Below are 13,184 nucleotides of genomic sequence, written 5' to 3' on the forward strand. Positions count from 1 at the left end.
CACATAACTTCTCATCCTCTGGATATGCCAGAAACTCAACTGGTTTGAGGTGGGTACCCACACGACTTTACTTAACTTTCTCAGTAATTACAAAGGTACATTTGAGGTCTGAGAGCTCCATATTTTTGATTGAAAAGAATTTGACTGTCTGACATCTTTGTCCACTCAAAAGGGTAACAAAAAGGTTAGCTTTAAAGTCAACTCCTTCAAGGAAAGCACTGATAAAGATGCACGTTTGCGGAAATAATCCAACACAGTACTCAAATCCCAAGTAACTGTTATCTTGGTAAGGAAGGGCGAAGTTCATAAATTCCTTTTATAAAACGCTTCACAATGGGAAGTTGTCCAACTGGGAGCGATGAGTTAATATTAAGCTGAGGCACAGAGGATAACAGGCTTCTTGCTGTGCTCACGGTGCTGTAGGACAGTCCGTTCTCATGTAACATGGATAGGAAGGCAAGAAATACAGTTAAATCTGGAGAGAGAACATCACACTTCTTTTCTTTGCAGAACTCTATCCACTTCTTTAAGTGAGACTGGTACTGAGCTGTTGTTCCCTCACGCCAGTAGGCAGTGATAACTTTAATAGAACGTTCAGTAAATCCTAATCCTGCAAGTTGTTGCTGGACAGTAGACAAATAAGTAGAGACATGTTCTTGTGAAGAGGGTGTACAGTTGTTGGTGTTGCTAGTAGTCTCAGTAGATTCTTTGAGGGGTGAAGCTTGACTGGAGGAAGGAAGAGGAGAGATGTCAGCGGAGGGTACCATGCTTGAGTTGGCCAGTCGGTTGGCCAGTTGCCTGATCCTGAATGATTTTCTGTAGCACCTGTAAAATACAGCTGAAAGGAGGAAAACAGTAGAGTTTCTTATTAGCCCATGAAATAGTGAAGGCATTTATGAATGATGCCTCAGGGTCTGGTCTAAATGAGCAAAAAAACAGGCAATTGCTTATTCAGACGAGAAGCAAATAAATCAATCTCTGGTTGAAAATTAAGGGTCTTGAAGGCCCCAGTCAACAGTTCAGAGTTGAGCATCCATTCAGTATCTTGGGAATGAAAATGCTTAGATTCGCCATCTGCAATCACATTGGAGGAACTGGGAATATGGGCTGCTGTAAGCCAAGTTATGTTATGTGAAATGCAGAATTCCCAGATCTGCACTACAAAGGGATTACATTCCTCACTATGACAAGTACCCATGTTGTTTATTTGAGAGACAGCAGAGGTATTATCAATCATTATTTTAACATGTTTGCCAGAAAGGGACGAATGGAAACACTGGAGAGCAAAAAAATGCTGCAAGCAGCTCAAGGTAGTTTATGTGATTCTCACTTTCTGTGGGGAGCCACATCCCACCACTTTGATTTATCATCCGTAACTACACCCCACCCCTGAGGGGATGCATCTGAATACAAAGTTACATCTACTGGCGCGCAACGGATAGTGTTAAAACTGTTGTCAAGGTTACATAGCCACCAGTTTAGTTCAGAAATACCATTGTGTGAGATGCTACCAAATATAGATAGTGGAGTTCCAAATGACTGATCCAGAAGCCTGATACAACAAATATCAAAAAATATTTTTATTACAATTGCTACTGATCTCGCAATCTGATTGTCACCACAGTGGTCAAAGTTTGTTGTGGACTCACTCGGCTGCGCTTCGTGAGTCCACAACATTTTGACAACTGTGATGATCTGCGATCATCGTCGTTAAGAGTACAGACCACGCTAAACCACATTCAATTTGTTAAATTCAAACCAGTGAAGTCATTTATCGACAATTCAGTTTAATGCGCAAGACTTGACTGAGTTAGAAAAAAAAAATCTTTGTCAACTTTTGTAAAGAAGTAAATGTGAATTGAAAATAAAGTCTTGTCTTTTCTTAACGGAGAGCTTTGCCGATCAACTGTGATTCAGTCAAGTGCAATTAATCTTCGACCAAATTGTTTTCACTGCCAAGGATCTGTCCTGCCATGAATATACGCAATTCATAGCTCTTTATGTAGCCATTGCCGCGTTTAATTTACTTTTTAAATTCCGTTATTCTCTAAACATTGAAAACAAACGAACGAAATTCAAAGACTTACCTTTCCTGGTCCAAAACACAATGAAAGTTTCACCAATGCCGCCATAATGAAGCCAAATGAAGAAAAATGTCTGCTTTCCTCATAGCCGACTTCGTTGACCTTTAGTCTCCTCTGTGATTGGCCAGAAAAATGCGGGAAGCCGCTGGCAGCCGCGTTTCCCCCCTATTTTCGAGCTGTTTTCGAGCTGTTTTCTTGTGCCACCTCCAGGTCAAGTGAGAACCTTTTTATTAAAAAATACAAATTGGCAAGAAAGCAAGCTTTCATTTAATTGTTAAAACAGAAAAAAAATACGAAAACGCAGGTTATTAAGGCGTTAAAAGACGAGTGGCAGGATATGGCCATATTTGACCTCGCCTTTGCTATGACATGACGTAGGATCAAAGTTGCACAAAGCCATGACGCCTTTGAACGCCTTTGACATGAGAGATCAAAGGTATGCAAAGCCGTGGTGTCTTTGAACGCCTTTAACGCGCGTCAAAACTGTAGTCAAAGTTATTGACATGTTTGATCTCGCCTTTGACAAGGATCAAATGTATGGCAAATCCATAAGATATTTGATTCCTCCTTTGACGTGGGTCAAAGGTGGAGTCAAAGTTAAGATCACATTTGCCCTCTCCTTTGTCATGGATCAAATGTATCGGCAAAGCCATGACATTTTTGACACACATTTGACGCACGTCAAAGTTTGGAACAAAGCTATGATCATATTTGACCTCGACTTTGATCCGGATCAAATTTAGAGTAAATCCAATTTTTCGTGCCGTGTTGTTAACAAGTGTTTTCATGATATTTTACTACGTCATTTTTTTTTTTGAGATAAATTGGCTTTCCCACCCAAAGGATCTTTTAAAAAATCTAAAATATGGACTAGCTTCAGTTTTCAATAATGATCGCTCGTAAATTTTTCGATCGTTAGTTGATAAGAAACCACCGTGTTCCTCAGGGAATTGAACTCGATACCTGTTAACTCTGAAGAGACAGCAAGTCCACTGCGCTTTATCAAATCTAAGTCTATGTTTTTGAAAAAAAAAAAAGAAAGAAAGAAAGAAAGAAAGAAAGCAACCTTTTAGTAGTGAGTTTGTATTGAACCGCTGGGTTCTGGATGTGACAGGAGATTCAAGTCAGTTCTGAGGACATTGTACCAAAAAGTTTAGCCTGAGTTCGATGTCGGATTGAAATGAGTTCAGAAAACTGTCGCTTTTTGTTTGTTTGTTTTGTTTGTTTGTTTTCTCGTCAAGTAGGAAATTACTGAGCATGTTGACCAAACAGAATGCTCTTGTCATTTCGGACTACAGTAAAAGAACAAACTAAAAATGATCTTCACACCTACGCTTTTTATTACTGAAAACTGATCTTGGCATAAAACAACCTTCTTGAAACCTTTTACAAAGAGGTGCATGTGTGTAAATGAAGGGGGTGAATTGAAAAAAAAAAAAAAAAGACATTACTCGAGAGTGCACCCAATAAGTGAAAACGAACTCCTTTCAGTGGCCTTGAAACTGTTTCATAATGCATTTTCCAAATTACGAGGGTCCCAGGCACTTTGATTCTATTAAGGTCGAATATCTCGCGCGGCCTTTGTGAGGACATACAATCCTTCATTATTATACAAGAACATTTCAATTTTCACTAGAAAATACCACTCGTAAATGTCAAACGAAATTACATTCGGGACCCGAGTGGGGTCAGCTTGTTTATATGATAGAAAAAGGTAATGTACGCGGTGACTTGAAAATACGAATTTTATTTTCTCGTGTTAAGAACTACCTTCGTGTTACCACTCAAAACAAAAACAAAAAGAATATGTATTCGCGCCACTGTGTACCATCCTCTATGTATTTCATAACCATTTTATGATTGTTCCAAAAACCCAAAACAACTGAGTGCCACTTAAATAGAACCATGATATGTCTGACTTCGATAAAACAACAGCTCTTATTTCAAGGTGAGAAACCTTGCATAACGCAGCAGCGATAGCATTTGCAAGTTTTCACGATCATGTCATGAAAAATAAAAATCGTAATCATTAGATAATTTAGGACAAGAATGAAACATGATTTATATATTAACAGCCTCGCCAAGAATTAAAGTCTGTGTGGTTTTTCATTCGCGTGTTATTTAGAAAAATGTCTAACCGAAATTTATAGAGACGCGGAGTGGCACCAATATGGCGGCAGTAACATGACCAAAACATCTCTCTTTAAGTTCTGCTCTTAAAACGTAAATTTATTACGTGCCCTGATGCGTTGATATTAATACTTCGTTCAATGCAAGTACTCATTACTTAAGCGATCAGACTCATTTTGATGATTGCGACAATCTTCGTGGGCACCATTTCTGCAATAAACTGAAATTTGAGAGTTGTTGTCAGCAGCGAGTCTAAATACATTTTAGTCCTGCCAATAGAACAATTCAGGAGTTTGATGATCAAGTTCCTGGGTTTTACATGTCTGCAAATAGCACAGAGTATTTGACTACCTGAAATTATCCACACGATAATATATACTGGTCTCTGCTTCTTTCATTGAGCAACATGTGCAGAAAAGCTTTTTACCATAATGTATTTCTCTTTGGATTTCCCATTTTCACGAACTGGTTCCAATTTTCCGTAGCACAGGATTGCGTTAAAAGAGAGGACGTATACAAATGTGAGTAATATAAAGTCAGGTTTATCTTATACAATATAAAGAAAAAAACAACAACCAGATTTGGTCTGTTACATGCACAAACCAGGATTGCAACCCAAGTCCTTGGTTTTAATGCGACGTTTTATTTTAAACTAGAACTTAATCAATTTCCGTTGTAAAAAAAAGAAATATTTTTTTCTATGTCTTCTCAGGCGTTTTTCGGAATAATCCTATTTTTATTTTTTTATAAATTAATTCCATTTCCAGTGTAAATTTAACAGCACTATGTCAGCGGAACCACATGTATGTTGGCTTCTTTTTACTGAGCACAAACCGGGGCGATTATTTTTTTCGCTTTCGATAATTCATATTACCTACTAAGTACGCGTTTCTCGTTTTTCTCTGTTAAATTCGCATTTCTCTCCATCCATTGAATTTTGATTAGCAATGGAGCTTTAGCAATGCCTGAGACAATGTCCATGAAAAAAAATATGACTGAGGCCATGCCCATGGTTAAATTCCCTTACACAGTATTTACGGTGTTTATGATAACTATAAACAACAAAATAAAAACGAAAGCAAGTTACTGAGCCAATTCAAGTTCCTCGGTTTGCTTGCTACTAGCTATGTCCCTGGCTGGTGATGCCATGACAAGGGAAAAGGTGGCCCAGCCGTGAAAAAAAGCGATGAATCAACTTTCCCATCATAACAGGAAGCTTACCACTATAAGACATCAGCTGCTACATGGTGTAATTCATAATTTCCTGTTTAAAAACACGAGATTTTCCTCAGCCCCCAGAGCCCTTATGACCCTTTTATGTTTGTATTCATTTCAGTCTGTGAACAAAAAGCCCATTTGTTAACGAGTAGTTTATTGCTGGGTTTATGTATAAATTAGCTCTTCCATTTATAGGGGCTTGTTTTTAAAAGGAAAATCTACGATTGAAGCTAAAAGCATTTGACCATGGTCGTCTCCTGAATTAATTGATCGATCGTTGACAACAAGAAAATACTTACAACTAGTACAGCTGTATCGACCAGATCTATATGCCTAATTCAAATTCGTTGTTTTTGCTTTATTCATTAGGCCTTCTACTCTGTACTGGACCAAAAATACCAAATCTAACGCATCATATTCTTTATTTAATAATTTGCCAATTGCAAGAATTTACAGCAATGCAGTTTACTGTATCTCATTTGAAAGGGCACAAAATGTACTTTTCAGAAAAAAAAAATAGGTTGACCACTCGGAAAGTAATATAACTTTTACAAAAATATTTATCAGAAGAATTTAGTTTAAAAAGGTAAAACGTATTGAGATAAACTGAAAAACAAATGTTGTAAAACCACTCTGCTGTTTGAATTTCAAATTAACCTAACCCTTTTATTGCTCTCCTGTTAAAGTGATAACCAAATAATTGTCGGTTGAGTTCTTTTGCGTTGATGCGTTTAAGTTAAAATGATTCGGAATCAGCGTAAGCATACATTGTAAGCTCTCCACAAACCTGCTCGGCCAAAGAAGCTGTATAGGATAAATAATTAAATATACGAGTACACAGAGATTTTTGAAACGTTCTAGCAAATGGCAAAAAAGAAAAGAAAAAAAATCGAAGGAATATAATTTCCTCCTTCCTGTAGACAGCAAAATTCAATCTCGTTCCTCGCTTCTTCATTTCTTATCATGACTGCGCGAACTGACGAAACAAGCGACTCCCAAAAGTTCCGTTACGGATCGATTAAATATATATATTTTGAATGGTGTTAACAAGAGATAATTATCTTGGTGTTGGTGACAACGTTATTATTAAGCGAGGTTAAACACCAGCAACACGATTGACCCACGTGTTTGTTAGCTTAGCATATTCAATTCAACCTTAAAGTCTGATATTTTGGGATCCCTAAACAGACCTTCTCAAGGTTCCTCGTTCCCCGACCGCTGACCAAATGGAACAAAGACTTGGATACATATACAAGATTGAACAGTATCCGAAATTACATACATACATACATACATACATACATACATACATACATACATACATACATACATACATACATACATCATTTATTTGTTTACGCAGGTCGGTATGTAGGCAGCATAAGCTGATGTGGACCTGCAGTTAATTAGGAGTTACAAAATAAATAAAATAAAGAAACCTAATAAACCTAATAATTTCAAAAACGTGTAAAATTCTAAAATATGATTACAAGTTAAATTAGAATTCCAAAATTAGAATTTAAATTAGAATTCGACCAACGTGCTCACGAGCGGCACCGTGACACCTTGGTTTTTGACCATTTACCCAAAAATTCTCGAAATTTCTGTCAGAATGTAAATGGCAAGACAACTTTGCCTTAACAAACCGGAAAAATTGCGAAATACACGGAACATCTTGACAGGTAGTCCAAAATTTACAGACCAAATGTACCCGAATGGAAAATGAGCTTACCATTTGCAATTCTTTACCAGTTCCAGCCTCCATAGTGGAATAATGATCAGGTCGAATTCCTAGGCTCTCTTGGAATTTTTTTTTCAGTAAATATTAAATGGCCAATCCGGACGGAGCTTATGGCCAGAGGTTTTCGTTTACCATTTACAAATAACGTTCACAAGGCGGTTTCTCAGCGTAAATGGTAAACAACCCTAATATATCTCTCTTAATCTTTTTCCTGTAATATCAGTTTCTCTTCTACAGGACAGATTATTTCTGCATGCATTTAAAGGACAATGCTGACATTAATTTGTTATTTACCTCAGCTCCCAAAGCTCCATTAATTGCCCTTTACATTTCGGAATTCCGGGATGTTGACGTCATACCTACTGGATACAACCTCACAGTGGTTTGCATTGGAAACAAGTCGAGGGAAGGTTACTTACACGAAGGTCAACCGTTTGGGGTACAGTTGTTTTTTAGAGGCCAAAGCGTTAAGATATGCGGGGGTGGTTTTCGTGACAAGGAAGACTCAAAATCCTGCGAGCTTCGTATCGAGAAGGTTTCAAGAAGTAATTCTGGCCAGTATGACTGCATGGTGTCAAACTTCGCGACATGCAGCTCAGCAGAACTTACCTTAAGTGTCAGAGGTGAGCATCTTTATAAATATAGATGTATATCTGGAGTTATGAAAACCGTGCTAATTTCAACACAACCACCCTGACACTTTCTGAATCAATCAATCACAGACAGTCTGTTACTAAACAATGTACTCACTCACCTTGCTTGTGTCTGGCTGGCTAGCTGCTGGCCCCTAAGGCTGCAGGGCATGGTTGGCCAAAGCTTGTCTTGCAAAGAAAAGACCAGTTTAACTGACAAAAAAAGCCTCTCTCTGTGACCCATCTTACCCCTTAAGGGTTAGACCCTGGGGCCCCCGCTTTGATTCCTCTGGTAGCCAGGCACCTGATCTGTCTGCCCAACCCCTCCTTGACTGAGTCCCCCCGCCCCTGCTGGATTTTCAAGCGGAGCAAAGGCGATAGGACGCAATAGATTTGCCCCAAAGTTGGCACGATTTTCAAATATTCAGACATATATATATATATTTACGTACGTTTTTTAATTAAATTCATGACAGTTATTTTACCTTGTCTGATGTCAACACACATAGAAAAAGAATACGGTTTGCAAAAACTCAATGCAAAGGAAAATCCGGATTCAATATTAAAAATTTCAAAATTGCAATATTCCGCCAAGACAGACGCCTCATGTTAGTTCCATTAAAATAATGTATGTATTACCTCCACAATAACTATCAATTATTATATGGCTTTGGCTTGTGGCCGATATAACGCGCGTTCTGGTTAGCTAAGAGCGAGATCTGAGCGGTCATTATGCAGCCGTAATGCCCACGGGCCGATTACGAATTATGCAAATTAGGAAGAGCCCGGCTCTGAAAATTCAAGCGCATTGAAACGATGAAAGCCGATTAAAAACAGTAAGAGCAAGTAAATTTAATCCGAGTAGCTAAAAGTTTGGAGATTTTTCCTTAACAAAATTTATATAGAAGTCGTTTTTGACTTACCAGCTTGAACCCTGGCGGACACTAGTGAAAAACAATCAAAGTTTACCGAGTCTTAGGTAAAGCTAAAATCACTAAGTGAAAAACACCACCGGCAAGTTATCATCTTAGTCACAACAATTTCTGAAATACTGAACTCCGCCACAGTTCTCATCAAATAGGTTCCCTCGCTTTAACACAAGCAAGTGTAAATCAGCTTCCAAGATCATCAGATGTAAACAATCGGGCGGTTTCTGTCGGTAACAGTGTTTCTGACAACTGCAGGAAGTTTTAGATGTTCACAAGGCTTGAAAAGTTCATCCATAATTCCCAGAATGAAAAAGGCGAAGATATGTTGTCGAAAGCGAATGCGAAGATCGAGTTATTCTGAGCAGTAAATTCTAAAGCATTGGTATTTTCTTTCACCGAAAGACCGTTGGTTTGGACTATTTTGAAGCACTTTCTGTCTTTTCTATATGCGCTGACGTTTCGCCACAAAAGTCGGAAAAACTCCCCCATCAAGTTGTGGTACCACGATACTAAAATACCTTTTTGAGGCTGTGACAATCATTTTTCCCGTAAAGAAATGTGTGTCTTTAACGGAATACGTAAAGTTCACTGACTGTGCAGTTTTGCCCTCGGTTTGAGACGATGAATGAATCGGTAAACGCGCGCATCGCCGGATGTAAATTGACGATTTCCGCTCGAATAGTTTTGTTTTCTTTTCTCTAATTCATGAGCCATATAATAAACAACTTAATAGCCTCGACCGTTCGGTGGTTACAGGAAAATCTCCAACCTCGGCCTATCGTATTGACCTCGCTATCGCTCGGTCAATACGGCAAGGCCTCAGTTTGAGATTTTCCCGTAACAACCTCACTCTCGGTTATTATTATTCGCCAAAGGCGAAGTGAACATTGGTGAATATTCACCAAGACGAAGTTGAGGTGACTATTCACCAATGTTCACTGAGCCTGAGGCGAATAATTGTTTTAGTATAAATTTCAGAGGTGAATATCAAGGACTACAAAATAACGGACTAAAACACAGACGCAATTGTTCTTTTTCATACACGTATGCAGCTATAGTTTTAATGATAAACTTACATGTATTGTACATCGATTGGCAATCAATTTACTCATCGAGTTCGGCAGTAAAACAAACGAGCGAAACACTAGGAAAAATAAATTCATCCGGAACCTTTGTTTTATCGTTGTTGACTTCTTTCACAGTGGTCATCATTGCCTAAAAATGAGTAGCTTTAGTTGGAAGAAAAATAAATTTCGGTCAATCGATCTGACCTGCTGGCGATCGACGCAACCACTACTTTTACGGTTCTTAGAGGCCGTGAATACGAGTTCTTGCAAAGACTTCTAGTCCAAGGGCGACAGCAGTCATTTTGAAAATTCTCCATACTTTCAAATATTCTGGTCTTGGAGTGATGTATTTCGAATAAATGAAAACTTCATTCAGCAACGGTCCGCCATGTTTACTTGCCAATATGGCAAAGCTGGCGAGCTTAGTAACCAAGCTCTAGCGGGGTGGATATAGCGTCATATGATGAACTTCTCAACCAATCAGAATGTCCAATTCTTATATTTACCTCCAGAAATTATACTAAAGGTCCATATCGGTTGAAGCAAGTGAATAATTATTTTGAAATATCATGTATATGATAGGATGGCGCAGGTCATTGCTGAAGTGAAGCGTTACAAACTAGATATCTTAGGCATCAGTGAGAGTAGATGGACAAAATCTGGGAGAATGAAGACAACAACAGAAGAGACAGTTCTTTACTCTGGGAGAGAAGACGATTCACATCATGCGGGAGTTGCAATCACTATGAAGAAAGGAATGGAAAAGTACTTAATGGAATGGAAGCCAGTAAACAGTAGGATTATTCTCGCACGATTAAAGGGTAGGCAGACTAACGATGCTACGCACCTACTAATGACAGCAACGACAGAGATAAAGAAGCCTTCTATGAACAGCTCCAAGCGGCACTTGAGAATGTCCATCGTAGGGACCTCCTGCTTGTGATAGGTGAAATTAACGCCAAGGTGGGCTCAGATAACGTGAATCTTAAAAGACTATTGGGAAGAGAAGGATGTGGAGTCCAGAATGACAATGGAGAGAGGCTGGAAAAGAGGTGTGCATTCAACAACATGATCATCAGTGGAACTTTATTCCCGCATTGCAACATTCACAAACTCACCTGGACATTCTCAAATGGGCGGGATCAAAACCAAATAGACCATCTCATGGTTAACAGCATGTGGCGCCGCTCCCTGATTGACGTAACAGTTAGAAGAGGGACTGATGCAGGTAGCGATCACCATCTTGTGACGGCAAAGGTGAGGCTGAAACTCAGAATAGCTGGGCCAAACAAACACACCACCCCTAGATATGACATCAGCAGACTACAAGACCCTAGGGTTAAAAATGCCTTTGTCCTACAGCTAAGGAACAGGTTCCAAGCCTTGAATAACATAGACTAGCAAGGCATTAAAGAAGAAGACACTGTAAATCAACAGTGGAGGCAAGTGAGGAACATCTTTGATGAAGCAAGTAAAACCTGTCTGGGGATGCAGAAGACTAGAAAAATGAAAGAATGGATTACACCAGACACGTGGCAGGCTATCGAGGAGAGGCGCCAGCTGAAGAAGAAGATAAATGACAGCAGATCAGCTAGACGTCGAGTGAAGTATAGGGCGGCATATACAGAAACCAACAGGCGTGTCAAGAGAAAGATCCGAACTGACAAAAAAGCTCATGTGGAAGAGCTGGCAAAGGAAGCAGAGGAAGCGGCTCAAAAGGTAGAGCAGAGGAATGTCTATAAAATCACTAAATTTATCTGTGGAAAATATAGTGGCAGCAGACATGCCCCTATACGAGATAAACAAGGACAGCTCCTCAACTCTGAAAAAGACCAAGAAGCACGTTGGGTAGAGCATTTCAAGGAAGTCCTCAATAGACCAGCACCAGAAGTGTAGCCTGATATACCAGAAGCTGAGGAGGACCTAAGTGTTGACACCGGACCACCCAAGAAAGAAGAGATCATTGCGGCCATTAATTATTCAGACTTCCGTGGGAAAGCCCGAGTCTTGAAATGCAAGCGTTTTTGTCGCCAAAAGGGGGGTCATGGTCCCAGGCGTTCCATGCGTAGACCGTGGAAACTGGGGACGAGAAACGCGACATTGCTCCCTCTTCGTGACAGACTGCGGTGTCTTGCGAAGAACGTTCTAGCAAGAATCGCACCTTATGCGTTCATCTCACATACAAAGATGTCGATCGTTTTCGGAAAGGGTCGGTCCACGAATTATATTGCTTGAAAGCCAGCCAGGTAAGCCAAGTTTACGCTCGAAACGTTCTCGTGAGATAACTTCTGAGCTGATCGCGGTATGAGTTCAAACTACGAAAACACTGACAAAAAATAGGCAGTCAATGACGGTATGTGGCTACTGCTGTTATTATTTAGAACATTGCAGTAAAACAAATCATATTGCAATAAAATGAGCTAAATACGAAAACGTCTTTGGACTCGTCGCTCATTAAAAACACTCGACTTGTTTCTTGCACCGCGCAAAATATGTCGATCCCTAAACTTATAAAGATAAGACTTTCGGTAACTTGAATGAAATATCTTACCTCCAAGTTTAGTTGGCTTTCTGGTAGGGTGCAGGAAAAAAATTATAACGTGTGATTTTGGAGCCAAATTGTGCGGGAAAATTAAGCCTTCGATTGTGCGGGGAATTGTGCAGGATTATTGACGAACCAATGTTCTTGCCAAGTCTTAAGGAAAATCTGCATTGACGATAGTTTAGCCAGTTATTTCACAAGTAGTTCAAATATATTCAGTAGTCTTAGCAATCGCCAATTCTTTTAGAAAGGTGTGTCTGACTGCTAAAGAAAATCATGTAGCGTGACATTAACTAGAGAAGTATGAAACCAAAATAAATAGCAAAACAGAATGCCCCATCTTCCCTTATAAATGAGTTCCTTTTTAAAAGTACTCCTGCCTTGATTCAATAAAAATATGTACCTTGAATATTTCTTCATAAACTGCGTTAAGGGTCGCAAATTCTCGGAAGTTTTCGGCAAAAAACATAACTTGAAAGTTACTGCAAATTGAGAGCAATTCGCCAGGAAAGTGAAGCAAACTTGGAAATGAAAATTTTTAACCCCCCTTCATTTTTTTGTGTGGAGGTAGGTTACCTGGGGGGATGAACAAAAACAACCATATTTGGATCGGCAGATGTATCGTTGCCATGGTAACCGCACTAGATGACGTCGGCCTCAGAACCATGTTTTGAGCAAAAGTTCCACTCTCAAAAAATAAAACTAAACGAGTCTGGTTCTCGGGTGCATGTGAACCAATTCAAATGAAATTCATACAGATGGTAAAGCCACTCTCCCAGTTTATAAAACTTGCCATTAAAATATTTTGGGTTTTTATTCAAGAAAACAATGCTCGTCCTAC

General features: G+C 39.3%; 2 protein-coding genes across 2 annotated transcripts in view; both read left to right on the forward strand.

Moving 5' to 3' along the window:
• The first annotated feature begins 4,456 nt into the window (after positions 1–4,456).
• Positions 4,457–13,184, forward strand: part of LOC110041703 (fibroblast growth factor receptor 4-like) — a 30,008-nt gene continuing 21,280 nt past the window's right edge. Inside the window, exons 1-2 of the mRNA XM_089290479.1 lie at positions 4,457–4,735; positions 7,473–7,796. Coding sequence (XP_089146605.1) covers positions 4,621–4,735; positions 7,473–7,796 — 439 coding nt within the window. The 5' untranslated portion in view covers positions 4,457–4,620. The remainder of the gene's footprint in view (positions 4,736–7,472; positions 7,797–13,184) is intronic.
• Positions 9,671–12,287, forward strand: LOC149111818 (uncharacterized). Its single transcript, XM_089290477.1, has one exon. The coding sequence runs from the start codon at positions 11,290–11,292 to the stop codon at positions 11,695–11,697; it is 408 nt and encodes a 135-aa protein (XP_089146603.1). The 5' UTR covers positions 9,671–11,289; the 3' UTR covers positions 11,698–12,287.

This window comes from Orbicella faveolata, unplaced genomic scaffold (genome assembly GCF_042242905.1).
Source record: "Orbicella faveolata isolate gen_17 unplaced genomic scaffold, um_ofav_v1 contig_2, whole genome shotgun sequence".
Lineage (NCBI taxonomy): Eukaryota > Metazoa > Cnidaria > Anthozoa > Scleractinia > Merulinidae > Orbicella > Orbicella faveolata.